The sequence below is a fragment of the Sciurus vulgaris genome (genome assembly GCF_902686455.1).
Source record: "Sciurus vulgaris genome assembly, chromosome: 8".
Classification (NCBI taxonomy): Eukaryota; Metazoa; Chordata; class Mammalia; order Rodentia; family Sciuridae; genus Sciurus; species Sciurus vulgaris.
The window spans coordinates 59,104,853-59,132,326 of NC_136468.1; the positions used below are offsets into that span (position 1 = coordinate 59,104,853).

The window sequence follows — 27,474 nt, forward strand, 5'->3', positions numbered from 1 at the left end:
GATTTAGGGTGCATCTAGCAAGGGTGTTTTGGAGAGTAGCTATAAAAATTATTAAATTGAATAACTTTCCTGTACTTGGGGTAAATCCTCATTTTGTGAGGCCAAAGTTCTTACATTTTTTGGGGGAATTTTCAAGTAATACAGTTAGTTCAAACTTATAAAATCATCATTGCTAAGGCCCCTCTCAGGTCCACAGTAGGAGCAGGTCTCTAGGAGGAGCCCTGTGGCTTATACTTTTATTAACGTGGAGGTGGATTTACCTCATTGTATACTTGTCCTGCCTGTTTCTCCAGAATGATTAGCAGATTAGCAATAAAACTCTCAATAGACCCTTTGTGTTTCTTTTCAGTTACAGTAGAGTTAAAGTGAGGTCTACTTCACAGACACTAAACGAGTGGGCTTAAGATAGGGTGGTCTACAGGCTTCACAGATATTCATGGGCCAAGCCCTCCTCCTGTCTTGTCTGGACCTGGTTCTCTCGTTTGATTGCCTATTATACTTTCAATCCCTCCTGTTGTTTTGCCTTTTCTATCACTGGGTTTCTCAGTCTTGGGATAATAGGTATTGACATTTTGAATAATTCCTAGTTGGAGAGGATAGTGTCCTGTGCACTTTGGGATATTTAGCTGCATCCCTGGTCTTTACTCAGTAGTTACCAGTGGTGTGACAGTCCTCTCCATAGCCATGACAATTGAAAAATGTCTCCAAACCTTGACAGATATCCCCTGGGAACCAATATTATCATGAGTAAAACTACTCCATCTAGTCTACTTCTTCATAAGCAGGATGCAGACCATTCCATAAAGACATACACACACACACACACACACACACACAACCTTAACCATGGATCAACCTAGTGCTACAAATCCCTCCTCTTCAAATCTTGAAAATATGACCAAAACTCATTTTCATTCCTGTCTTACTATTTCTTACTATTTCTTACTTAGTTTCTTATCTTCTTAAATGTATTCAAATTTGATCCATAAAAGGATATAAATAGCAAATATATATTTGAATATGTAATAATAAAACAAACACATATAAAGCCACTGGTCAACTCAGAAATGAGATTATCATCAGTCCCACTACAGGGGTGGCTACTTTGTCTTCTGCCTATTTTTCCTATATCCCTTTGCTGCCTGGAAGCAATTGTTACCCTGGAGTTTATGTTTATCTTTTCTTTGAATGTTATTCAGCTTTTCATGCTGTGACCAAAATATCTGACAAGAACAACGTAGAGGAGGAAGGGTTTATTTGGGGCTCATGGTTTCAGAGGTTAAGCCAATGGTGGACTGACACCATCTCTGTGTCCTAGTTGAGGCAGAACACCTAGCAGAAGAATGAAGGCAGAGGAGAACTCCTCACTTCAAAGTGGCTGAGAAGCAGAGAGAAGGTTGCAGCCAGAGGGTCAAGATACAGTCTCCAAGAGCACACCCAGCATCCTACCTGCACCAGCCATGACCCACTTGCCCATAGTTACCACCCAGTTAGGACATTCAAACTAGGATGGACCCATTAGGTTACAATTCTCATAATCTAATCTTTTTACCTCTGAATAGTCCTGCATTAACACCAATAGCCAAACCACATCACCTTGTTTTTATTTTTTGAAGTTATTTTATCATATATGAAAAGTTCTCTATGCACTATATTAATTGGCATTGGTATTTTTGAGCTATGTTAAACTGATATGCAATAGTATGTTGCAGTCTTCTGGGATTGCTTCTTATTTTTCTATTTTTTCATTCAGTGTCATTTTTTAAATTCCATCATGTTACTTCTGCTTCCAGCTTATTTGCTGATAGAGAGAGAATAGTAAATTAGGAGCATAACCCCAACTTTGAGGCTCAAATTCCAGATTTGCATATATAATACATTGAAATTTCATAATCTTGTTGCGTCTGTTACTGCATTTTTTTTTGTTTTATGTTTTCTTTTCATCTGGATTTTTTTAAAGAGAATGTTTTAAAAATTTGTTCTAATTAGTTATACATGACAGTAGAATGCATTCTTACACATTGTACACAAATGGAGCACAACTTCTCATTCTTCTGATTGTACATGGTGCAGAGTCACACTGGTAATATAACCATACATGTATATAGGATAATAATGTCCATCTCATTCCACTGTCTTTCCCATCCCCATACCCTCTCCCCTCCCCTCACTCTGCTCTGCACAATCCAAAGTTCCTTCATTCTCCCCCGCCCCACCCCATTATGGATCAGCATCCACTTATTAGAGAAAACATTAGGCCTTCAGTTTTTTGGGTTTGGCTTATTTCACTTAGCATGATATTCTCCAACTCCATCCATTTACCTGCAAATGCCATAATTTCATTCTTTTCAAAGACTGCGTAATATTCCATTGTGTATATGTACCACATTTTCTTTATCCATTCATCTGTTGAAGGGCATCTAGGTTGGTTCCAGAGTTTAGCTATTGTGAATTGAGCTGCTATAAACATTGATGTGCTGCATCACTGTAGTATGCTGATTTTAAGTCCTTTGGGTATAAACCAAGGAATGAATAGCTGGGTCAAATGGTGGTTCCATTCCAAGTTCTCTAAGGGATCTCCATACTGCTTTCCAGAGTGGCTGCATCAATTTGCAGTTCCACCAGCAATGTATGAGTGTACCTTTTCCCCCACATCCTCATCAACACTTATTATTGCTTGTATTCTTGATAATTGCCATTCCGACTAGAGTGAGATGAAATTTTAAACTAGTTTTGATATATATTTCTCTAATTGCTAGAGAAGACGAACATTTTATGTTGATCAATTGTATTGTAACATTTTTTGTTGATCAATTGTATTTCTTCTGTGAAGTATCAGTTCCTTAGCCCATTTATTGATTGGGTTGATTTGTTTTTTCAGTGTTTTTTTTTTGAGTGCTTTATATGTCCTGGAGATTAATGCTGTGAGGTGCATATGGTAAAGATTTTCTCCCATTCTCATCACATTATTGATTATTCCCTTTGCTAAGAAGCTTTTTAGTAATTTGAGTTTTCTTTCTTTTCATTAGTATAGCTAAGGGTTTATCAATTTTATTTATTTTTTCAAAAACCACTTTTTTGTTTTGTCAACTTTTGAATTGTTTCTTTTGTTTCAGTTTCATTGATTTCAGCTCTGATTTTAATTATTTCCTGTCTTCTACTACTTTTGCTGTTGATCTGTTATTTTTCTAGGGCTTTGATATGTAATGTTAGGTTGTTTATTTGTTGGCTTGCTATTCTTTTAATGAATGAGCTCACTGCAATGAAATTTCCTTTTAACACTGCCATGATAGTGTCCCAGAGATTTTGATATGTTGTATCAGTGTTCTCACTTATATCCTTCGTGGTTTCTTTTTAATTTTATTTTTAGTTGTCAATGGAACTTTATTTTACTTATTTATATGTGGTGTTGAGCATTGAACCCAGTGCGTTGCACATGCCAGGCAAGCATTCTACCACTGAGCTACAACCTGGTCCCTCTTCCCTGGTTTCTTCTGCTATCCATTCATCATTCAATAGCATGTTATTTAGTCTCCAGGTGTTGGAGTATATTGGCATCAGATCCACTGCTGCCATTATTCTCCCTCCCCCACACCACTTTACAACCCAGATTGTTAGCCCACAAACTTCCTAGACAGTAATTGGTCCAGATTGTTAGCCTGTGAACCTCCTCACCAGCCATTGGTCTGTTGTTACTAGCCTGCAAAATTGGACTACTTAAGAATGGCTCCACCATCATTCTCTCTCTCTCTCCCCCCCTTGCTCTTGCATAGTGCACAGTGCGCTCTCTCTCTCTCTCTCTCTCTCTCTCTCTCTCTCTCTCTCTCTCTCTCTCTCTCTCTCTCCCCCTGTGGACAGACACTCTGCCTGTTCGCTTAATAAAATCTCTTGTGTGAGCTCCCACGTTCAGAGTGGTTTCTGGGTGCTTTCAGAGTAACTTCTATGTTTTTATTTTATTGTTGATTTCTAACTTCATTCCATTATGATCTGACAGAATGCATGGTAGTATTTCTATTTTTGTATTTGCCAAGGATTGCTTTGTGTCATAAGATATGGTCTGTTTTAGAGAAGAATCCATGTACTGCTGAAAAGAAAGTGTATTTGCTCATTGATGGATGAAATACTTTATAAGTGTTTAAGTCTAAATTATTGACTGTATTATTTAGTTTTTAATTTCTTTGTTTAGTTTTTGTTTGGAAGATCTGCCCATTAGTGAGAGAGCTGTGTTAAAGTCACCCAGTATTATTGTGTTGTGGTCTATTTGATTCTTGAAATTAAGAAGGGTTTGTTTGGTGTATGTAAATGCTCCATTGTTTGGGGCATAAATATTTATGATTGTTTTGCTTCTTGATGTATGATTACCTTACCCAGTATGAAATATTCTTTTTTATCCCTTCTGACTAACTTTGGTTTGAAGTTCACTTTGTCTGATATGAGGAAGGAGCCCCCTGCTTGTTTACATAGTCCATGTGAGTGACATGTTTTTTCCCAACCTTTCAACTTCAGTGTGTACATGTCTTTTCCTAGGAGGCAGGTTTCTTGAAGACGGTTTCCCCCTATAGGAAATTTGCTTTTTTTTTCTTCTTGCAGTCTTAAAATTCTATCCTTATTCTATATGTTAGTCATTCTCATTATAATATGCCTGGGAGTGGGTCTGCTGTAATTTTACATTTGGGGTCTTATAAGCCTCTTGTAGTTGATTTTCCATTTCATTGTTTAGATTAGGGAAATTTTCTCATTTGTCATTGAAAAGATTATGCAATTGGTTTGTATCTCCATACCTTCATCTATCCCAATAAATCTTAAATTTGTTTTTTTCATGTTATCCCATATTCCTTGGAAGTTCTGTTCATGTTCTTACCATCTTCTCTATGCAGTCAACTTTATTTTTAAGAACATATATTTTGTTTTCATTTGCTGAGGTTCTGTCTTCCAAGTGGTCTAGTCTGTTGGTTATACATTCCATTGAATTTTTAATTTGTTTTATTGTTTCCTGCATTTCAAGGATTTCTGCTTGATTTCTTTTTATAATCTCTGCCTCTTTGTTGAAGTGATCTTTCACTTCCTGTATTTTCTCTCTGATACCATCCTTTAGTTTGAAGATCAGTCTATGTACTTTCTAAACTCCTTTTCTGACATTTCTTCTGTTGTAGCGCAGGCCATATAGCCCATCTTGTTGTCTATGGATTCTATTACTAGAACATCTTGGTTTATTTGAAGTGATTTGTTCCCTTGTTTTTTTCATGTTGATTGTATGTCTTCCCATTTAGCAGTATGGAACTGAGGCAGTACAGTTTCTACCCTGTAGTCCTATAGTGTCCCTGAAGACTTCCACTACCTCACTGAGCTGGAGAATGCCTGGTTCTCTCCAGTTTCTCCAAACTGTGCTCCTCCTGGGGAACTGCCCTCAGTCTCTGGCTTTCTACAGTCTTGCCAGGCCCAGACTGACCCACTCAGACCCAGCTGCAATCTGACTGATTAGAGTTGCAGATTCCCCAGGCTCTGCCTTGCTCAGTCCTAAGACCCCAATGCCATTTCAACTTGCAGAGAGGCCACCAGCAATATACTCAAAGGAGCAACCATGCAAAGAGGCAGCCAGATGGCAGCCACTGGCTTACCCAGAAGGAAGACCTCAGGTGCAACCAGACCTGCATGTACCCTGACAATATATCTCCAGGCCCTGGTTGGTGTCCCCAGTCTGAGGCAACCACACTCCCAGATGGCAGATGTGGTAGCGGCAAATCTGCAGACCCCTTGGCCCTAAACTCCCAGGCCCTGACCAGTGTTCCAAAAGGGCAGTAGCCACGTGTAATCAAACATGTGAGTACTCTGACAATGGAGTTCCAGGCAGCAGAGGGCAGTGGGTGATCTGCAGGTGAACATTGGGCAATAAGTGATGGGCAGGCAAAAGGTGGGCCATAGCAGCCAGGGAACAGGGAGTAGGGGCAAAAAGCAGAGAATCAGCAGGCAGCATTATCTGCCTTGCAAAATCATGAGTCATGGAGCAACAAGGAATGCAGCCTCTCTATAGTCAGCCATCTTGGAACCTCCTATTTCTGCATTTTGTAAGAGGGAAAATATTAGTCCTCCCTGAGGATTAAAAAAAATTTTTTTTTGGAAAGGACCTAGTACAGTGTTTAGCACACAGTGAGTACTATGTATAAGCTCTTATTGTTCACTTTGACCTCTGTGTAACATTTTCCTTCATATGAGCATATCATAATTTATCTATCCCTTCAGCATCCAAGGACGGTTGGTTTATAGTATTTGGCTTTGTCCATGTTGCTGTGATCATTCTAGTAAACATCTCCTGAGGCACAGATACACAAAAGTTCCCAGGGTATATATGCAGTAGAATTGCTAGTGATAGCACATGTGAATGTCACTTGTATAAAATGATGCCAAATAGCTTTCCAGTGTGTTTATACAAAGTTCGACTCCCTCTAGCAGTAAGTTTGCCAGTGATCCACATACTCTCCCACATTTCATCTGTTGATCTCCCCAATCTACATTATTTCTCAACACCCTTCCCTTGATTTGTTTGTCTCTGTACCAATATTTTACTATCTTAATAACTGTAATTTTATTTATAATTATTTTAATTTTATTATAATTCTAATAACTATCATTATTACAGAACACAGTATAAAAAATAGAAAGTACAGTGGAAAAAATAAAATAATCACATTCTATAATATATAATACCAAGGGTGATAAATGCTATGAAGAAAAATAAAGCAGCTTTGGGAGACAAAAGAGGACAGAGGTTGACAGGGAGAGCAAGGTGGGTAAGAAAAGATATTTTAGGGAAGCAACACTAAAATAGAATGACCATTAACCATATTTTAAGACTCAGTAACTAGTTGTGGCTAATGTTACCACATTGGGCTGCAGAGGTCGAGTATAAAGTGGAAGTTATTATAAGAATCAGGTCATTGAAACAGCAAAGGGTAAGACTGATTGCCCAAGTGATAGTGATGAGTCATTGTTGGGAAGAGAATGATAATCTAAGTTTTAAAATAAATCATCAATTAAAGAGGAGGTAAATATGAAGTATGATGGTAGATGACTCCAGGAAGAGAGTAATAGAGGGTGTGGTTGTGATGACATGTACTTCAAGTAGCTGGGTTTTCATTTTTGTTATTATATTTTAAATGATGAATTTGAAGAGAAGGAAATTTAGTCTGAAAGAGGCAAGAAGAATCAGTTAAAACATCTTCTTCACTGTGAGTTCTGAATCAAAAAGTCACCACCTTCGGATATGCCTGGTGGAAATACAGTTTTCTCAATGAACAATCTGGTGTTAATTACAAGAAGGTGGTAAAGGAATGTAGGGGAAAAGGTGGAAGTTACAGGGGATTTTGCTAATGATGTTCTAGAAGATGTAACCAAAATTTTAAGGCATTCAAAAGAGTGGGGTCAGATTGGGGGCTGACGAGAGCCATATGAGTTGTGAATCCAAGTATTGATTGTTGGCCTGGGGTGAGGGTCAGTGCTTCCTGGGGTGCTATAGTAAACAGGGATATGTCATGATGGATTAGCCCTGATGATCTCTTCAGGGAAGATGAATAACCTTAAATTTTAACTTTATTTATACAATGAATGCATCAAGTATGTAGGTGCTCACTTTCTCATCAAGGATCTACTGTCTCTGTGAGACTTTCTTCCTCCTTTTTTGCTACATTGGAGATATTCTTGTCTCCATTTATGAAAGGCATTCATTCTTCACATGCTCTGAATCTGCTGACCCTTCTTAAGAATTGCTTATTTGCTATCTTTTGAATTATCATTTCCTCTCTCCCTCTTTTATAAACTCAATAAAAATGTGGCTTTGCATAGGAGTTCTTATGTGTCATCTATCCATCTGGCACTCTGACAAAGCCTATGGACCCTTAAATGTATAAACATGTAGGGTCACAAAGTAAAATATTGAAATGCATATATCAAGATATTCTATGTAACAACAAATCCCACTATTATGTACTATCATAATGCACCAATTTAAAAATTGCTCTGTTAAAAAATATATAACATTAAAAATCACCACTTTAAATTTTACAGAAAATAAATATATTGAAGTATAGCTGTCACAATATGAAAAATAACAACTTGTGATATAATAACAGTTTCTTTATTAATGTGTTTAATAATAACTTGCAACAGATCTCTTAAATTTCATAATTTCAAACTAATTATGATTACTAATGATTTTTTGATATAACCGCAACAGCAACAACTTTAGTCACATCAAAATACCTTTTATTTCTCTTGATAATAAAACTACAGGTACCACTAATTCTACTGTAGTTTACTTCCAACATTTATATGACAGAATTTTAAAATTTTAATACAAACCAATGCAAATAATGCTGTATTTTTCCTGATTTCTGTGATAGTACATTCCCTGATTTCCTTTTTAAGGTCCCATTTAGCAACTCCTGCTTGACAATTTCCATTTTATAAAGCATTCTGAAATCTCTGAGTAGAAGTAATATACATTTCTCATTTTAGAAAAGATAGGTCTTCATAATCTACTCCTGTCTACCTTTTTGGTCTCTTTCCCATTTGTCCACATTAACACATTGCCAATCAGACCACTTTCATTTGCTTTTTCATGCAGACTCATCCTTACATACCCCCTTCCCTAGAAAATCTAAAATAGACTTCAAACATTTGGTTTTTGCCTTTTTTTTTTTTTAAGTTTGCTTTTTTCCTCCTAGCTGTTTCCTTCCTCTTCTAACGAGATTTTTGGGTTCTCCTGGCCCTTTCTTATCCTTCAGTCTGATTTCTATTCCCACATTTGTATTAAAATTGGCTATTTACCTCTCTGTCTACTTTGTAAGATGGCTCCTTATGAGTAGGTGATGGGTTATGTTCATCTTTGAAGATGCAGGCATGCAAAGAATGTAGGCATTGAAAGAATGAAAGTGTGTTGCTAATTTCAACCTTGGCTGCACATTAGTAGACACCTGAGAATCTTGTAAATGATATCTGTGCCTTGGCTCTACCCCTAGAATGGAGTGAGGAATACATAGTGGTACTTTCTAAATCCCACCCAGGTGTGTGTAATATGCACCCAAGAATGTGAAATGATGGAGATTTATGTATCCCCATATACCCTGGGAAATTCTGATTCTATTATATGGGGCAAATATGATAGTTATTATTATATATTATATATAATATTAATATATATATATATAATAGAACTTATGGATATGCAAACAGATAAGACTGAATTTTTCTGTGCAATTTTAAAATAAGAGAGAACATATCATTTAATTGACATACTATATTTTTTTTAAGAACTGGCTGTTTTATAATTATTTAATTCATTGAGTTTCCCAGACCATGTAATGAGCCTCTTTCACAATGAAATTCTGCACTGTTGTATCCATGTCACATTCATAAAGACCCTTCACCTTCCCTAACAAGTAGAACAGTCAGTCCTGATGTCAAATCATACTCCTTACTCTAAAACTTTTAACTTTACAATTCCATTTTCTTTTTTCTAATGTGAATCCCCCCAACTTCCAAAAAAGGGTAGGTTTTGCATATCACTTTCTAAAATTCTCTAGAATCCTCACAAAATGTCAGACATAATAGTTTAGAACTCTGATCTCATCAGTAGCATTCTAAAAACTTCTTAAGAGGCAAACTATTATTTTTCTTTGCCCAAAGCCTTTTAGTGGAAAGGGAGTTTTGGCTTTGAACTAGAGGAGAGGTTTATCTGAGTAAAAACATTAAAGCATCTCAAGACATTCTGATCATAATGTGCAATATCAGGACATTAATAAGGGTAGAGGATTGGAAAGGAAAAGACAAAACATCCCAGTGGATGCTTTTGCTTGATTGCCTATAGATCATCCTGCTTCTGATCTATCTCCATAAGATATCTGCCTGTGATGAAGCCCAGGGTCTCTAAATTGGAATGGGGATCTAGCCACAAGAATTCAGATTTGTTCATGCTTGAATTGCCTTTTGCTTTCTTTTGTTGAAAGAGTTCTCATTAAATTTCCTTTTCACTTACTAAACAATTTTTGGATTACAGTTCTGTATTGAGGGAGTACTTCCAGCCTAGATAATTTGAAAAAAAATGTGTATATTTCTTCTCATACTATCCATCCCCAATTTATTTATTCTTCTTGTAACGTCAAGATTCAACCAAAAGAGACAGTGACAGCTTATTATGTCATTATTTATGTTCTGATTAGCAGATTTACACATAGCAGAATTATATTCTCATATTACATTTAAAATTAGTTGTTTTTTTGAGTTAATAAGTAATTCATCAATAACTCATAATATGTTAGATATATCAGCAATATGCTTGAGGAAAGCCAAATAAAGAGAAATAACTGCAAAGTATTAGAAACAACTCAAAATTTATATAATTATTTAGTAATTAAAATAGTTCAATTTAGTAATTGAAATAGAAAAAAATATCAAAATAATTTCCTGTGGCTTTACAAGAACTGATAATATAAAATAGTATTTTAAAATTAGTGAAATGCCATTAATGAACTAAAACTAGGATTAGTGTTGTCAAGAATAGATTCCTTGGATATTAGAAATGGTAAAAGTTTCCCATATAGCAACTAAGAATATTGGAAATGTTTTTGTAATATTTCCTATAATCCAAGAGAAAAACTCATTTCTTTGTTCATACTTGTCAGATTTGCATTTACAATAAAGCAGTGGTAGATTGGTATATTTGTTTGTGTTTCTGTATTCTCTGAAGGCTTAACTTTACCTTTCTGACCAAAATTTCATTTCTAGACTAAAGTACAAGTGAACAGTTTACTTTTTTTCAAAACATGTCATTAAAAAGCCAACATGTTAATTTAATTTTTAAATTCCAACTTATTTTAATTCATGTATATTATTAAGACCTTTTGAAAAGTACCAAATTGTCATAGTAAAAAATGCAGATTCAATAGCTAGATTGCCTCAACTCCCAACTTCAGTCTACCACTTAAAAAGATGAGGGCTATAAGGCAAGTCCTTCCACAGTTTTATTTCTGTTTTCTCAGCCATGAAAAGTGATAACAAATTAGTTTTCCTTAGTTTTTTTGAGAGGTTTAAAGGAATTACTCAGTACCTAGAGCATACTAAGCATTGTCTAAATACTTATAATGATCATTATTTAAACTAGATGATTCTATTATGCTTCATTCCCAGGAAAGTTGTAGTAGTATTATAAATTTTTAGGGAATATTTAATGAAATTTGAGAAACATATATGGAGAAATAAATTATGCACAAATGACTAAATCAGTCCCTACTTTAAAATATTTATGAGAGAGAAGATTCATAGGTAAATATGTGATATAACACAATTTGATGGACTATAATATATGTTAAAATAAAATACTAAGAAAGTATTAATATATTTTGGATCGAGGGTGGTTATTGGAGGTGATGTATCTTGAGATTGAACTTTGAAGATAAAATTTTAATTGGCAAAAATTGACATTAGGAATACAGTAGAAGGAAGAAGGATAGATGTTTTAGAGCAGTTTGAAACTAATGACTTGTGTCCTTGGCTGAAGGTGGGTCATGAGAATGAGAACAGGACCCACAGTGAGAGTTAAGGGTGAAAGTATGGCTGAGACTAGCTCATGAAGAAAATTGAATGCTATGCTGTTGAAACTTAATCTTCTAGGCAATGCAGGAGTCACGGGAGATTTCTGAATGTGAGCATAATATAATTAGAATTGTAGTCTAGTGTGATTACTTTAGCAGGAGCATGTTGGATATATGGAGGGAAGAGACTGGAGCCCTGAAGCCCTTACATAGCAGTTAGAATTAAAACCAGGTTCTTCTTAGAAGCTTGTGTTCTTTCCACTGTGTCACAGAATTGAGAACCTGGTTTACCGCTTTGGGGAGAAGTTCTTGTCCTCCAATTGGTCTTTGGTGTGCCTTTAGTTTTGCTAGCCAAGCCTTTTCCCTTTGTGCAACTGCACTTGACTCCAGCAATGCATAAGAACTACCAGAACTATTAGCTGCTGGTGAGAGTAGTGAAGAAACACTGTCCAGTCCTACAAGAAACCATATGCCTTTGTTTGCTTATGGCAAGGGTTGATAGAAGCCCTGGGAGGCTCCAGTATTCCTCCCCAGGTTACAGGTTAACTTGTCTAGTTCTGTCTTTACCTCTTGCAATCTGAACGCATAAGAGAATTACTATGACTTGCTGACAAACAAAATTATTCTCTGGAATACACAATATTAGTTCAATTAGTTGAATTGAACCTTAAAACCTTATTTTCTTTTTTCCATTCTAGGAAATTCTGAAAATGGATATGTTCATTTATTTAAGCTACATTTTATGAGAACTCATAGAAAAGCTTCAATTTAGGAAACTTTGATCAACAGTTTTCCTTCTCTCTCAGTTTCTAAATTTTGACTTTATTTCTGAAACTATTAGCGCCACTACAATTTTAAACTAAATATATACTACTTACTTTGGATATCTGTAGATATAATAGTGTTCATTGCTAGATGATTCCATTTTAAAAATATGTATATGTTTCTCATTCTTTGAACTTTATTGAATCAAAGTTGAAAAATTTTGGATTCTAGAGTTTAATTTTTTGTTGAGTGGAAGATAGGCATTAAATATAATTTGCATGAATGTCAAATGATACTTCACATTAGTGACAGCAATTGAGAAAATTTCATCCATAAAAAGGGGCATGCATCGGGTCACTAATGTTTGTGTTATAATGTTTTAGCTCAGATGCTTTGGAGAATTGGCCTTTCGTGTACAGATTTAGTCCGTAGTCCAAAAAATTATAATTGTGACATATAAACTACTTGAATAATGACAGTAATTATAATTAAGTGAAAAGGCATAAACACTAATACTGATAATGTATGTGAGGTTAAAGACTACCATTTATGAGCCATTAGGATTACTTTAATGTGCTGCATTAAAAATATTTTTTTTTTGCTTTTAATGATATTTGTAGGATATATAATTAAAATGTACAGTGATGAATGATGGTATTGTACATAGATGAAAAAAGTAGAAAGAAAAGTCAAAATATAAACAAGAATTTTCATTAAAATAATGGAATTAGGAAGACAGTATTAGATGAAATTATAATAGGGTCTTAGTCACTGAAATATATTCTATGAAGATAGATTACATTAACTGGATAGCTTTATTTAATTTTTTTAAAATAGAAGGGAATATTTTTTGACAGTTAAATTGTTTCTTCTTTGTTAATTTGTTTTTGCTACCCTAAATCTCTGTTATAACATCTTTTAACAATAAGCTGTTAAATCCTTAATCCTGATATAATTATGAAACTCAATAGGGAGTCCAGAAAAATTACTTTGTAATTTAATTTATATTTTATCTTATTTTTTTCCTTTGAGATATGCAAGAATAGTAAATGGCCTGTTAATGTGCAGTGGGATGATTAAATTATATTGTAGGGCATTGTGATGAAATGATGTGTATTTAACCTTTTGCTTTTTGTACTTTTTTTGGTACAGAGAACTTGGAAAAAACATGACACCCCGTTGTTTAACTGCCTTTAAAAATGTTTTGTGCTGAACAAATAGCTTATTTTTATGGGTTTTGTAGATGCTAAACTCTGGAGCAGAACCAAAAGACATCCTGACTGCCAAAACAAATGAAGAAAATCATTTTTCTTACTAGCTTGGAAGAACATTTATACATCACGGCTTTTAAAAAGATAACTTTCCATTTCCACTGAAGTCTTTCTTTGTCATATTTTGTCACCTGAGTTAACATTTGACTATAGTCCTAAGCCTTTGAAATTCTGGTAAAAAAACAAGAACAAAAAATCCCAAACCAAACAACAATAAAATTTTAGTAAAAGTTTCCCATGTATTGGATTTTGCTGTGGTGAGCGTTCACTGTGTACTCATTTCCTTCTCTCCCTTCCATTTACCCAGAATGATCCAGTCAATATTCTTTTATCTGCCTTCAGTGTTCCTACCTATCTTTGAAAGCTTAGATTATTGCCAACATCCTACAGCCTTTTCTTTCCACTTATTAACAACATTTTCATGTCAATGAATCTTCTCTCTCAAAGTTTACTGCTATACAGGTGTGTTGATTGATACATGTCAATTAGCAGACACTTTGACTAAGCAGAGAGTATGTTTAAAGCGTTGTTCAGATAGGACCTGGTAGGCATACAGAAACAAGTAACTGCTTTGCCGTCTGTAATTTATAGTGTAATAAGAGAGCTAAAATTAAGTACACAAATCATTGTAGTCTTAGAGAAAACAAGAACACTATGGGGGCTCAAAGGAGGGGAGAAATATCTGTTGAAAAGATATCAGGAAAGGTTTTTGTTGTGGAACACTTGGTAAATGTGCCTGAAAGAATAGTTTTGTCATCCTTAGAGCGATTGCCATTATTAGGTTTGCTGCTAGGAACAATGCATATTCTGACAATTTTAGAAAAGCCATTTATTTTCTTCATCGTCACATGGTATATTATCTTTTGTTTGTGTCAAAACTGTGAAGGATCTGAAATTTTACCTCATATTCAAGACAAGTTAGCCTGTCACCGTTTCCTAGATGCTGTCAGAAAACATTAGACTCCTGGGTCAGAGACAAAGGACTCTATTACTCAGGCACAGCAGGCTGCAAGAGCTTCATGTTTCCATCAGTTTCCTTGCCCCTAACTCCCACAGGGAGTGATGCATAGCAGACTCAGAAGACTGCACACACTGTGGAAAAGGGTTATATTTGAGGAACCTCATGCCTAGAAAAACCTGAGGCTTTAAGAGAGCTGTTAGCAAATGTGTCCATCCTTTGACATCAGAGAGAGACATTATCTTTATTATCTTGATCAAGAAATATATCTTCCATTTACCCTGGAAAGAGATTCCCTTTCCAGATTGATTATTTATTTATTTGTTCATTTATTTATTCATTTTGTGATGCTGAGGATAGAACCCAGGGCCTTGCACATATCAGAAAAATGCATTGAGCTACTTTTCAAATAGTCTGGACTAAAAGCTGTCAAAAGATGTACAGAACTGCTGTAGTTTACCTGGAAATGATCTTTATGAACAGTGATTTAAGAGTATATAGAATATTATGGCCCGGAAACACAATTTAAAGGAGTCATCATTTCAAATAATGAAGAAAAAAGTGTAAGAAGGGATGCTAATATTTTAAAAAGAAGATCCCTGTTGACATAAGTAGATTAAGAACATAATGCATTACTCTGAATTATGGATGAGGTGTTCTCTAATTTATTCATGTTGATAAGTAAATTAATCATGAAAATCTTTCCAGTGACAGATGATCCTAAAATGAACTTGCATTTTGTTTTATATGTAAAGTCTGTATATACATGTACATATTCTTAAATACCCATTTGAATAATTTATGCATCACAATAAAATCATAGTTCCCAAACCAACTTGAATCTCAAGGTTGAATGGATCTTAGAAATATTTGAGAAAAATCTATCCCTCAGAGCAATCATTTTTTTTCCCCAAAAATAGTAGATCAGGTAAAGTCTACAGTATTTGCAGCTTTAATTCTAATATCGATACTTCACAATGTGTTTCCAACTCTCCTCAGGCTCAGGCAATGCTACGACCTAAACTGACATTGATATATTAATATGACATCTTTCCTGACTCATATATGATCCACTGAGGGATTCACTGATAAAATCAGTTTTAGAATTTTATGTGTGTTTTAGTTTTTTTTTTTTAATAGGTTTTATTTTATATCCCTACTTTTATCCTTTGTATTTGTTCTTCTGTGGCAACATAAAAAAAATGCGTGTGCTTTCATTTAAAAGTTACATGCTGCACTATGAAAGTTAAAGAACAACTGATGCTGAACATTGTTAACAAGAAGCTTTTTGGGACTCAGTGTACCAACACAAACATCAAAATGATATTTTATACCTACGATTCAAACCACAGAGTGCTTATTTTTATGATAATAAATATAAACATATAATAATTATCATAATAAAATGCCACTCTAAGTTCCCACTCGTAATTGTGTGGCAGCATTTGTATTTGTTTTTAAGTGATGAGCCTCTTTTATGTTTGGATAATAACCGTACATAATGTTTTATGGGGCATAGCTTAAAACAAAACAAAAACCCCTTAAATTTTGAACATATTTGGAATTCAAACATAAACATCAAATTTCAAAAACTAAAATGTTTACAGGGACCATTTGCATAATTAAACAAAACAGAACAAAACAAAACCCTGAAGTCAGTCAGGGAATACCTGCCCCATTGAAAGAAGACTTCAGATGTTAATGCCAATGGAATACTGTCCCACAAAGTATGCATATACCCAGTGTTGCTTGTCTTTCAAATTTTTAAGAGAAAACAAAAATCTGGATTTTCACATAGGATTTCTCCTTTTCAAATTAGGACACCGAAAATAAATGTTTGCTCATTAAATCAAAATGAACTTCCCAGTCAGCAACATCTAATGTTTAGTTTGGTAACCAGAACATTTTTCTGGGCTAATGGAGCACAAAATGGATGGTGATGGGTATAGGGAGAGAACATATAAGATAAGAGACCTTAAGGGAACAATTTGCGAAAGATAGAAAAAATATGGCTTACTAGGAGGGCTAGAAATAGTCTGTCAAGAACAAACATTGTGTAGTAGTAGGCTCTACCTGATCCTTTTTAACCAAGACTCCTAAGGATCCTTAAGCATCCTAAGAAGGAAGAAGATATGTGTAAAAATATGTACAATATTTTGAGAGGTTCATGCTGCTTAGCTAGGACATTTCTACTCCTTCACCATAACGTTAACTTGGCAACATAAGGTGATTGCCTGCAAAAAGGGAGGGAACCAAAGTAATTGTGATATAACCCCGCTTTACTGGAGGTAATGAAAATCAAACAAACAGAAACAAAACAAGACATGTAGAGTGTTCTGTTGAGAACCAGAATCCCTCAAAGATAGAGTCCATCATGATCTAACCAGGAAAGTCCACAAAAATGACACATTAGCATGAGACGATGCCGCCATGGAATTCTGAGACGGACACAAGAAAGGGTGCAGACTGAGCTTTTGCATTTTGGTGGGAGAGGGAGATTGGCCTAGCACATGTGAGGATAAGCTATTAGCTAGGAAGTTTAAGTTCTCAAGGCACAAGAAATATCTGAGAACCTACAAATTGCTACAGTTACTCAAATGGATCAGAATCCTTTTTTTCCATCTATATACATTTATGGTTTCATTGATTTGCATAGAGAAATAGGCTTTTTGTTTTTTTAAAGAAGCTTTCTGGATAATACCATTTCTTTGATAAAGTTGATAAAGATTACATTAGCTATTGTATTTAAAATGCTTAGCACAAAAATTATACTATTGATAATGCCAAGTGAGGATTGGGGATGTTGGATTGCTGGTATAGACATGCTGCCATTCTGGACAGCAGCCTGACACTACATTTGCAGATCAATGTCTGCTTACCTGAGCACTCAGTAATTCCTCTCCTGGTTATACATACCAATGGTATTCTTACCCATATCCCAAGAAAGCTTGTGCAAAGAGGTTAACAATGTTGATGTGGTAGAGATTTGGAGACCATCTGGGCATTCATCCCTGGAAGAGTAGATAAGAAAATGTGTGAGATGCATACCCCGGTCATTACAAAACAATCAGAAATGACAGACCAGATGGGCACAGAAGACTATGGAGACTATTTAAAACCCAGTTCTTAGTGAAAAAGATGATAAAATATAAGGTATAAAATTCAATGTCATTTACATAAATTAGAAACATATGCACAAAAGTGGTAGTATATACTTGAAAAATATATGCTGCAAACAAACAAAAATGTACCCAGTAGGAAGATAAAATAGTTATATCCTGGAGCAATATAAGTAGAATGCAGAGGGTGGAAAGAGATGGAAATAATCAGTCAAAATAAGAAAAGGGCCTTTCAAGACCAGTGATGATAGTGAGCCATGACTTGAGTACTATAACAAAAATCTGCACACGAATTTACAAAGCAAAATAAAAAAAACTAAGTTATTAACACAATGTCTGGCATATAGTATGATTGATTTTACGGTGTAAGCAAAAATAGGGGAAAAGGAGTCTGAGAAAAGAAAATTACAAAGAAAATGATTTCCTTAAAGATAAATTAAATATCACAGTCAAATTGGTGGAATAAGTTCTAATGGATTTCTGCCTGTGATCTCAGCAAATTGCTAGCTATTGCTAGCGAAGAAAAAGATGTATTTGATACACTCTCCTTTTAAGAAGGAAGCCAAGAAACTTGAAATATAAATGAAAACGTTCTGAAATTCAGTTAGAAACTGATAAATGATGTTTTAAATAAGAATCAAAGATAGAGTGTGGTGTATTAACAGGTGATGCATTATAAATTAGTATGTAAAGAGTCACTCATCCTTGATCCTTTTGTTCAGCAAGGATTATTTAGTCCATTACACACCAGTTTCTGTGCTACATAGTAAAAATGCAGTAGGGTTCAGGAGAAAGACTGAAGGCAGAGGGTTCAGCAGGTTAAATACAGAGAAGGGCTGGTTGAAGGGTGACCAGCCTGGAAGGACTGAAGCTACAAAAAGATTATGGCATGTGTTGGTGGAGAGGGGGAGAGGGAGCAGGATGAAGTAAAAAGTCAAAGATAAGTTTCTTATTGTGCAAATAATTATGTGAAGATGGTAACATCTTATTTTATCTTCTCAGGAAACAGAACAAAATGGAAACATTGGATTGTAGAAGAAAATGAAATGGTTTTTCAGTGTGGTTTATTTTTATATGCAGATGCCATAATAGTACATTATCTTCTCTTTCAGATACACTGGCCTAGTACAGCCGTAAAAATAGAAGAATGCATAATGAAAGGAAAAGACGCAGTAAGTACTATTGATTGCAAATTGCACAAATCGTCACATATATTCCTGATCAAGTACAAAGGACTGAGTCATTTAAATTTTATTTGATCTTGGAAAACATAAATGCAATTTGGTTCATGAAGAGAAATGTAAATATATACATATAGTAAATCTAAAATTATATAAAAATTAATTTCAATGTAGAGTTGAAAGGAGCTGAGCTGTCATCCAGTTCTAGAGGAGCAAGAACACAAAGTGTGAGGAGACAAAGGCAATAAATATGCTTTACTGCTTTCAAAATGTTTTTAGGGTCTTTCCTAGTATAAGAAGCAACATCCCATTTCTGCATAGCTTCTGTGAAGCTTGTAAATGGAACCATCCCTGACACACTGCAACAGAAGTGCAAGGACTTCAGTTACTAGGAGTGGGTGGCTGATCTAATGTAGTGCACATCTGGGAGGAAGGACTGCATCTCTCACTCTCTTTGAATTTATCCTTTCTTACTAGGGAAAGAAAATGCCATTTAAATGACTAACACAGAGCACCAGTTCTTAATTCTCTGTAGCAACTGGGTCATAGCCAAGGACTGAGTTAACACATTCTTGCTGCCTTAGCCCACAGCATGATGCTGACTAATTGAACATACTCTTAGACCATGTCACTCTAAGCTCAACTGAGCCAAAATGTGGCCTAATTGGCTCACTCTTTAAGAGGTGACAGTGTCAACAGAAGAAAAGCAAGTACTTACAGAAATCTCAGGACAGAATATTTTCATCATGTCTGAAAGATCAGATTTTATCAACAACACAGCTCATTTACAGAATAAAATGTTTTAAGAGTGGGAAATTAAATAATATATCTGTGCCCTGAACAATCAGTTTAGTTCCTTATTCTTTTAAAGGAACATCCATATGATGTCATAAGAATCACTTACAGTAAAGTGAATCTGCTTGTCTTTCCATCCTAATATTGTTATAGGAGACCTTAAAGTGTTGAAATCACAACCTGTCCTTATACAACTTTGCATTTAATGATTCATATATTAATTTCAAAGTAATATTTGACATTTAAAGAGTTTAGTATTTCTTTCCTAATTTATTTTTAATGAAATAGTAATGCCTAATTTTCCAAGAGGGAGTTTGAATTAACTAGTCAAATTGGTTTTGAAACAATTCTAAATATTTTGGTATTCAATGTCTTAATCATAAAACTTCACTATAACTAGTGTATTAAAGTGTTCTTAAGCATGTATCTTATAGATACTGTGTTTGATTGGGGAATGCAATGATATGTAAAATAAGGACTCAAATAAGGTGCTCAAAAAGCTGACATTCAAAACTAGTGTTAATAAACTGAAGCTTCTGGGTCCAATGCAGCCTGTAGTTGGTGTTTGTTGAGTTTTATGGGAACACAGACACACATGTTCATTTTTGTTTTACCTATGGTTGTTTCGTACTATAGCTGCAGAAATGAGTCATTGCACCAGAGATCAGATGGCCCAGCAAATGAAATGTTTACTGTCTGATCCTTCCTAGAAAAAGCTCATTGAAACATGGATAGTAATCTCACAGCTATAGTAATCTTAAAAGATGCCTTAAAAGTGAGATGTTATTTCCATTGGTTAGTTTTTTATTTATTTGAAAATCCTCTTAAAAATGATTTATATGAATTTGTGGATTTGAGGACATAAGTCATATTTTCCAGATATCAAAATTCTGTAATGCCCTACATGCATGTATTTCCTTCTGAATAATGAAACCTTCTCTAATATTTAGTTTTCCAATCTTGTGTTGATTCATTGTTTATGTTATTTTTAAAAATAACAGCATTGGGAATAACTTAATTACATACAGGAACATTTTGCCATGCACATTTTTTTGCCTGAATACATTTCTAAGCAGTGCTTTAAAAAAGAAAATTGTGATCTAGAATACAAGAAAAATGCTTTGCTTCTATTATAAAATGGAATTCACACTTCTGCGCTAAAATGTGTGTCACCCTGGTTTATTCTTCCTTTATCTTTTTCTTATCTGCCCCCTGTGACCCTCCCCTGAAGGCAACTTATGGTAAAAGAGGAGGTAGGATAAAGGGTTAGAGAAAACAAAATCCAAAAGGCTAAACATTTGTATCACACTAACCAATTTCTTTCATTTTGATTCTGCTTTAGAGTGAATGTGCAAATTATGTTCGGGTTTTACATCATTATAATAGGACACACCTTCTGACCTGTGGTACTGGAGCTTTTGACCCACTTTGTGCCTTCATCAGAGTTGGATACCATTTGGAGGTAAGATAATATCATTCACTGCCACCAATAAAAGTGATACGTAAAATAACTTTGTTTTAAAACAAAGCTTGTAGTAGTTCTTCCTCAGAAAGATAGAAACAGTAAAAGTGCACTGATTTATTTTGTTCCAGATAGAGAAATGCTCTCTGGACCTTTAAAACCCTTATCAGTTATAAATCTGTGAACTGATTAATTCTTTATGTATTCATTCACTGAACAATTTTATTTGCTTAATTTGTTCACATAAAAAAGCAGTTCTTAAAATCAAACCGTGTTCCCTATTGTGTTCTAATGTATATTTTTATTAACTTATCTATGAAAGTGGAATATATGTGAGTGTATATAGATAGAGATAAATATATATATGTTTACTGTTTTAATTAACTTTTGCATTGCCATGACCAAAAGTCTTGAAAAGAACAATTTAAAGGAGGAAAAGTTTATTTTGGCTCATGGTTTCAGAGATTCAATCCATAGTCACTGACTCTATAGCGCTGGGCCCAAGATAAGGCAGAGCATCAGAGTAAAAGGGTATGGTGGAAGAAAGTAGCTCAACACATGGCAACCAGAAACAGAGAGAGAGCTTTGCTCACAAAGACCAAAATGTAAACCCCCAAAACACCCTCAGTGATCTGTTCCTCTAGCCACACCCTCTCTGCCTGTAGTCACCCTATAGTTAATACATATCAGTGGATTAATTTACTAACTTGGTTACACACCTCATAATCTAATAATTTTGCCTCTGAATGTCCTTGCATTGTCTCATACATGAGCTTTTGGGGGACACCTCATATCTAAACCATAACAGACACACACAAACATTAACACAAATAATTTATATACATAAATTCTACATTTCGTATTTTACAAAGGACATGCAAAGACTTGTTGATTCTGTAACTACTTTTTCCCAGACAGGTGAGTTGAAGACTGGAGGAGAGGGGAGAATTTCAAGCTGACTTAAGATATATATATTAGTGGGAAAAAGATGTACATTTCTTTCCCTGAGTCCCTAAGACTAGGTGATATGGTGTGAAATGGGAATTGAAGCAAATTTCAACTGATTTTTACCACTCATATATAACATTTACTCACAAGCAGGCTCAAAAACCAACTATGAAATCTGTTTCTTCAAGCTGGTTGGATTCTTTGCTCTTATTAATTTTTACACTTTGAAGTATCGTAATCACCATTTTACCATGAAGTATTTGAAGTATATTCCATTGTCAGGAATCGTTACCTTTCTTTTTGGTTAGAATCATAATCCTACATTAAGAGGGGGCACAGATAAAATAGATTTCTAGATATTCTATAGACAAATAGCCCTTGATACTCATATTCTATTTATTAAGAGTTAGCACTGACTATAAAATGTGTCTAGCAAACAAGGAAAACGCCATTCACTACAGCACTGAAAAATTATTTCTGAGACTCCTTATACTAGTTAAGGCTAAGATACAAATATAATTAGTAATACCAAAGTACTTAATAGCTGCCTCTGGAGACTGCCTCTGATTGAGGTACTTCAGCTGTTATCTATCCTTACAAGGAAGATGATTAATTAAGATATTTTGAATGTTAACTTGCCATGCTACATGATTAAAGTTCAGTAGCATACATAAATGAATCACAGTGTATTTTAAAGAAATACAAATGATATAGTAGGAGAAATTGAGACAGAGATGTAGATGACAAATCAGGTTAGTATAAGATTAGATTATATTGAAATTTTACATATATATCAGATTATATATACATACATATATATATATATATATATATAAATGTACAAAGTTAGAACGTGTACATGGTGTGGTGTAGAACTGCTAATGACAATTCTCTTGGTTTTCATTGATGTGAGAAGACCTTTATTTTTAAAGAATATTTCCTCTGGATATAGGACTCTGGTTTAATAGTTACATTTTTTTTTTCTTTTAACATTTTGAAAATGTTTTATTGTCTTTTAAGCTCCTTTTAAATGTAAATTAATGTTTCACTCATTTGATGTTAATCTATTTATAACTGTTTTATCTTCCAAAATTTTATGTTTGCTTTTCAGCAGTTTTTCTATAGTGTGACTTTGTGTATAGAGGTGGCAGGGGAAATTGTATCTATAATTGTTAGGATACCAATGTTCTTGCATGCATAAATTCGAGTTTTGTAAATTTTGGGCCATTATATCTTTACATAATTTTCTGCCTCATTCATTCACTCTTTGCTTTTCTTATGTGTGTGTATGCATATATTCAGTATGCATATATTTGAACTCCAGTATGTATGTATATTTGTTAGTCTTCTAGGCATTGTATCACAGATGACTTCATTTTTTTTTTCTGTGCTTATATCTCCAATATGCTGTAAAGTTCTGTAAAGTTCAACTCATTAATGTTCCATACATAATCTAAAGTTCCTCCATTCTTCTCTCTCACTCCCTACCTCCCCCAACCCCATTATATATCATCATCCACTTATCAGGGAAAACATTAGGCCTTTGGTTTTTTTGGAATTGGCTTATTTCACTTAGCATGATATTCTCCAATGGAGGAACTTTATGTAGAGAGAAATGAGGGGGGGGGTATGAAAAATGGTGGAATGAGACAGACCTCATTACCCTATGTACATGTGTGATTACACAAATGGTATGAATCTACATTGTGCACAACCATAGAAATGAAATAATGTACCCCATTTGTGTACAATGAATCAAAATGCAGTCTGTGAAAAATAGAAAAAAATGTTCCATATGCATGTTACACTTTTCAGTTCCAGAACTATTTTCGTAGTTTCCATTTTTTATATTCTACACTATTTTTATTCATTATGATTATATTTTCCTTAAAGTTCTCAAATATGTTTTGAACAGCAGTTTTAAAGTCCTTATATGCTAACTCTCACTTCTGATCATTAAGAACAGTTTAGCTTAATTTCTTTTTCTCTTGACTATGAATCTTGTATTTCTTTGCAGCAATAGTAATTTTTATTGTGTACTTGACATTATAGATTATATGTTTTCAAGATTCTGAATTCTATTATATTTTGAAGAGGGTTGATTTTTGTTCTAGAAGGTACCTTACTTGGCTGGACTGTACTCAAAACTCCCTTGCAATGGGCAGATGCCAGTATTTTCAATTTTCTAACCACAACTTTCATGGTCTGCTTGCATATATAATTCAGGCATATATCGAAGGTTTGGGAGATAATGACCTCTTCAAGTTTTCTAGATATATTCCCTTATTTTACACCGATCCTACACTTTAAGTCTGGCTCTATGACTATAAAAGGTGATAAATCTGTGACTTTCTACTTGAGTTCTTGCCATTTGTCTCCACATGAATGAGAGAATATCCTCAACTGAAAAACTCTCCAGTTTGTTCTTAACTAAGCTCAAGCGCCTTCAATAGTTGGTTTTCAACTTTTTTTAAAAAACATAATTTGTCACTATCTGTGGAAAAGTTTGTCCAGACAAGTTGTGCTAGCATTAGCAGAACTGAAACATGCATGATGTTGAATATTTTGTCTCATATACTTACCTAAGTATTTAATATAAATTAAGTAGTTAACTCATTAGAATCTTTTAATATAGTTGAATATTATTTAAACAATATTCAAATATTTATGACCAAGATAATTTCTCATATAATTATCTAAACATCAAATATGATATATTTTGAGAAGAATTACCTTTATGTCATAAGAGGAACTTGTGACCATACAGTAAGAGCAGTTAAGAGATTTATTCCCAAAACACACCATTTGGAGGCTTGATGTCACTTTACATGAGGGAATGAAACATTACAAATCTTTATAGGCAAGTACTTTGATTAAAAAACTCAGAGGCAGCCATCTATGGGATGGGTCTGCAGATATTTATCTAGTTGCTTGGGAACAGCAGGAGATAAATCTGGGACAAATTGGTGGAGGATTTTAATACTAGACAGTGGTATTTAGAAGTTATTTTTAAAGACAGTGTAGAGAACTTGAACAAGTTTGAACAGAGTACTTGATTGACATGACATTAATAATATTTGGATTGATTCAAGCAGGGAGGGATGAAAGGCAGAAAGAAATTCAAGAAGGCTTTTATAAGAGTCTTTATTAGAGAATACGAAGGTACTGAACAATGTCTTTGCAATAGCAGAGAAAAGGAAGCGTGAAACTGAAGGAGATGCTGTTTATCAGGCGAAATTATTCAACAGCATTTTATCAGATATTGCAGATGAAAGGGAATTAAAAACAATTCAAATTTTATCTCACTTTGGTAAGAGATGCAACCTTTAAGAGCAAGAGGGAGCTCTGGAAACAGAGTAGGTTTTTATGAGAGTATAACAAAGCTCAGTATTATTATTATTTCCTGTATAATTATTTGAAACATTGAGTCTGGAGCTAGGAGTAGTTGTTATCAGAATGTATTGAGTTTTTGAAATCTGTGGGTAGGGGTGATGGTCTCCTCTGAGGAAATCTGTCTCCTCTGTCTTATTCCTTCTCTAACTCTCCTTTTCTCCTGCTCACTTTCTCAAAATAACTTGGAAAAGTCCATTATTTAGGTGACAGTAGAATGTCTGATATCAATGTAAGCAGAGAATGAGAAGATAGAGATGTTAAAATCAGGTTAGCATGAACTCAGAATAACACTGTGACAGGAAAATAAAGTTTTTATCATCAGTGGTATAGACAGGACAGTTTCAGCAAGGTGATAGATAATAAGACAAGAGATTAAGAAGTAACTGAATAACCACAGTAATATTGTCTGTTGTATTAAGAAATAAAATAGTTAAGAAAAAGAAATATAGGGAAGATTCAGGAGTAGTGAAAAAATGTATTACTATGACAGAAAAAACTTTTTTGTTCTGCTTTTATATTCTCCTAGTTTATGCTTCCATTCAATATATTTTTTATTTCAAAATCTTTTCCAAGTTCTATCATGTCATCTCTGAATCTCTGAATGTTTCTAACTTTAAGCTATGTTGCTCTCTTATTCTGCTATCCTTTTTTTTAATCTGATTTATCTTTTTTTATGCATTTTATAGTACAAATATTTTTTTATTAAAAATCATAAATTTACATAGGCAATGTTGCTTGATTCATTCTGTTATTTTTTCCCTTCCCCCCACCCCTCCCACCCCTCTTTTCCCTCTATACAGTCCTTCCTTCCTCCATGCTTACCACCCTCCTTATCCCTAACCCTAAATCTAACCCTAACCCTAACGCTAACCCCTCCTACCCCCCATTATGTGTCCTCATCCGGTTATCAGGGAGATAATTTGTCCTTTAGTTTTTTGAGACTGGCTTATCTCACTTAGCATGATATTCTCCATTTTCATCCATTTGCCTGCAAATGCCATAATTTTATCATTCTTCATGGTGGAGTAATATTCCATTGTATATATATGCCACAGTTTCTTTATCCATTCATCAACTGAAGGGCATCTAGGTTGGTTCCACAATCAGGCTATGGTGAATTGAGCAGCTATGAAAATTGATGTGGCTGTATCTCTGTAGTATGCTGATTTTAAGTCCTTTGGGTATAGGCCAAGGAGTGGGATAGCTGGGTCAAATGGTGGTTCCATTCCAAGCATTCTGAGGAATCTCCATACTGCTTTCCAGAGTGGCTGCACTAATTTGCAACCCCACAAGCAATGTATGAGAGTACCTTTTTCCCCACATCCTCGCCAACACCTATTGTTGCTTGTGTTCTTGATAACCGCCATTCAAATTGGGGTGAGATGGAATCTTAGGATAGTTTTGATTTGCATTTCTCTTATTACTAGAGATGTTGAACATTTTTTCATATATCTGTTGATTGCTTGTACATTTTCTTCTGTGAAGTGTCTGTTCATTTCCTTAGCCCACTTGTTGATTGGATTATTTGTATTCTTGGTGTAGAGTTTTTGAGTTCTTTATAGATTCTGGAAATTAGCGCTCTATCTGAAGTATGAGTGGCAAAGATATTCTCCCACTCTGTAGGCTCTCTCTTCACATTGCCGATAGTTTCCTTTGCTGAGAGAAAGCTTTTTAGTTTGAATCTATCCCAGTGGTTGACTCTAGCTTTTATTTCTTGTGCTACGGGAGTCCTGTTAAGGAAGTCTGATCCTAAGCCAACAAGTAGAAGGTTTGGACTTTTTCTTCTATAAGATGCAGGGTCTCTGGTCTGATTTCAAGGTCCTTGATCCATTGTGAGTTGAGTTTTGTGCAGGATGAGAGATAGGGGTTTAATTTCATTCTGTTGCATATGGTTTTCCAGTTTTCCCAGCACCATTTGTTGAAGAGGCTATCTTTTCTCCATTGCATATTCTTGGAACCTTTGTCTAGTATGAGAAAATTGTATTTATTTGGGTTTG

The 27,474-nt window shown here is 34.6% G+C and overlaps 1 protein-coding gene across 1 annotated transcript in view; it reads left to right on the top strand.

Annotated features, from left to right (window-relative positions):
- SEMA3E (semaphorin 3E) overlaps positions 1–27,474 on the top strand; it is a 282,400-nt gene that overhangs the window by 157,299 nt on the left and 97,627 nt on the right. Inside the window, exons 3-4 of the mRNA XM_079150556.1 lie at positions 18,811–18,870; positions 21,017–21,136. Coding sequence (XP_079006682.1) covers positions 18,811–18,870; positions 21,017–21,136 — 180 coding nt within the window. The remainder of the gene's footprint in view (positions 1–18,810; positions 18,871–21,016; positions 21,137–27,474) is intronic.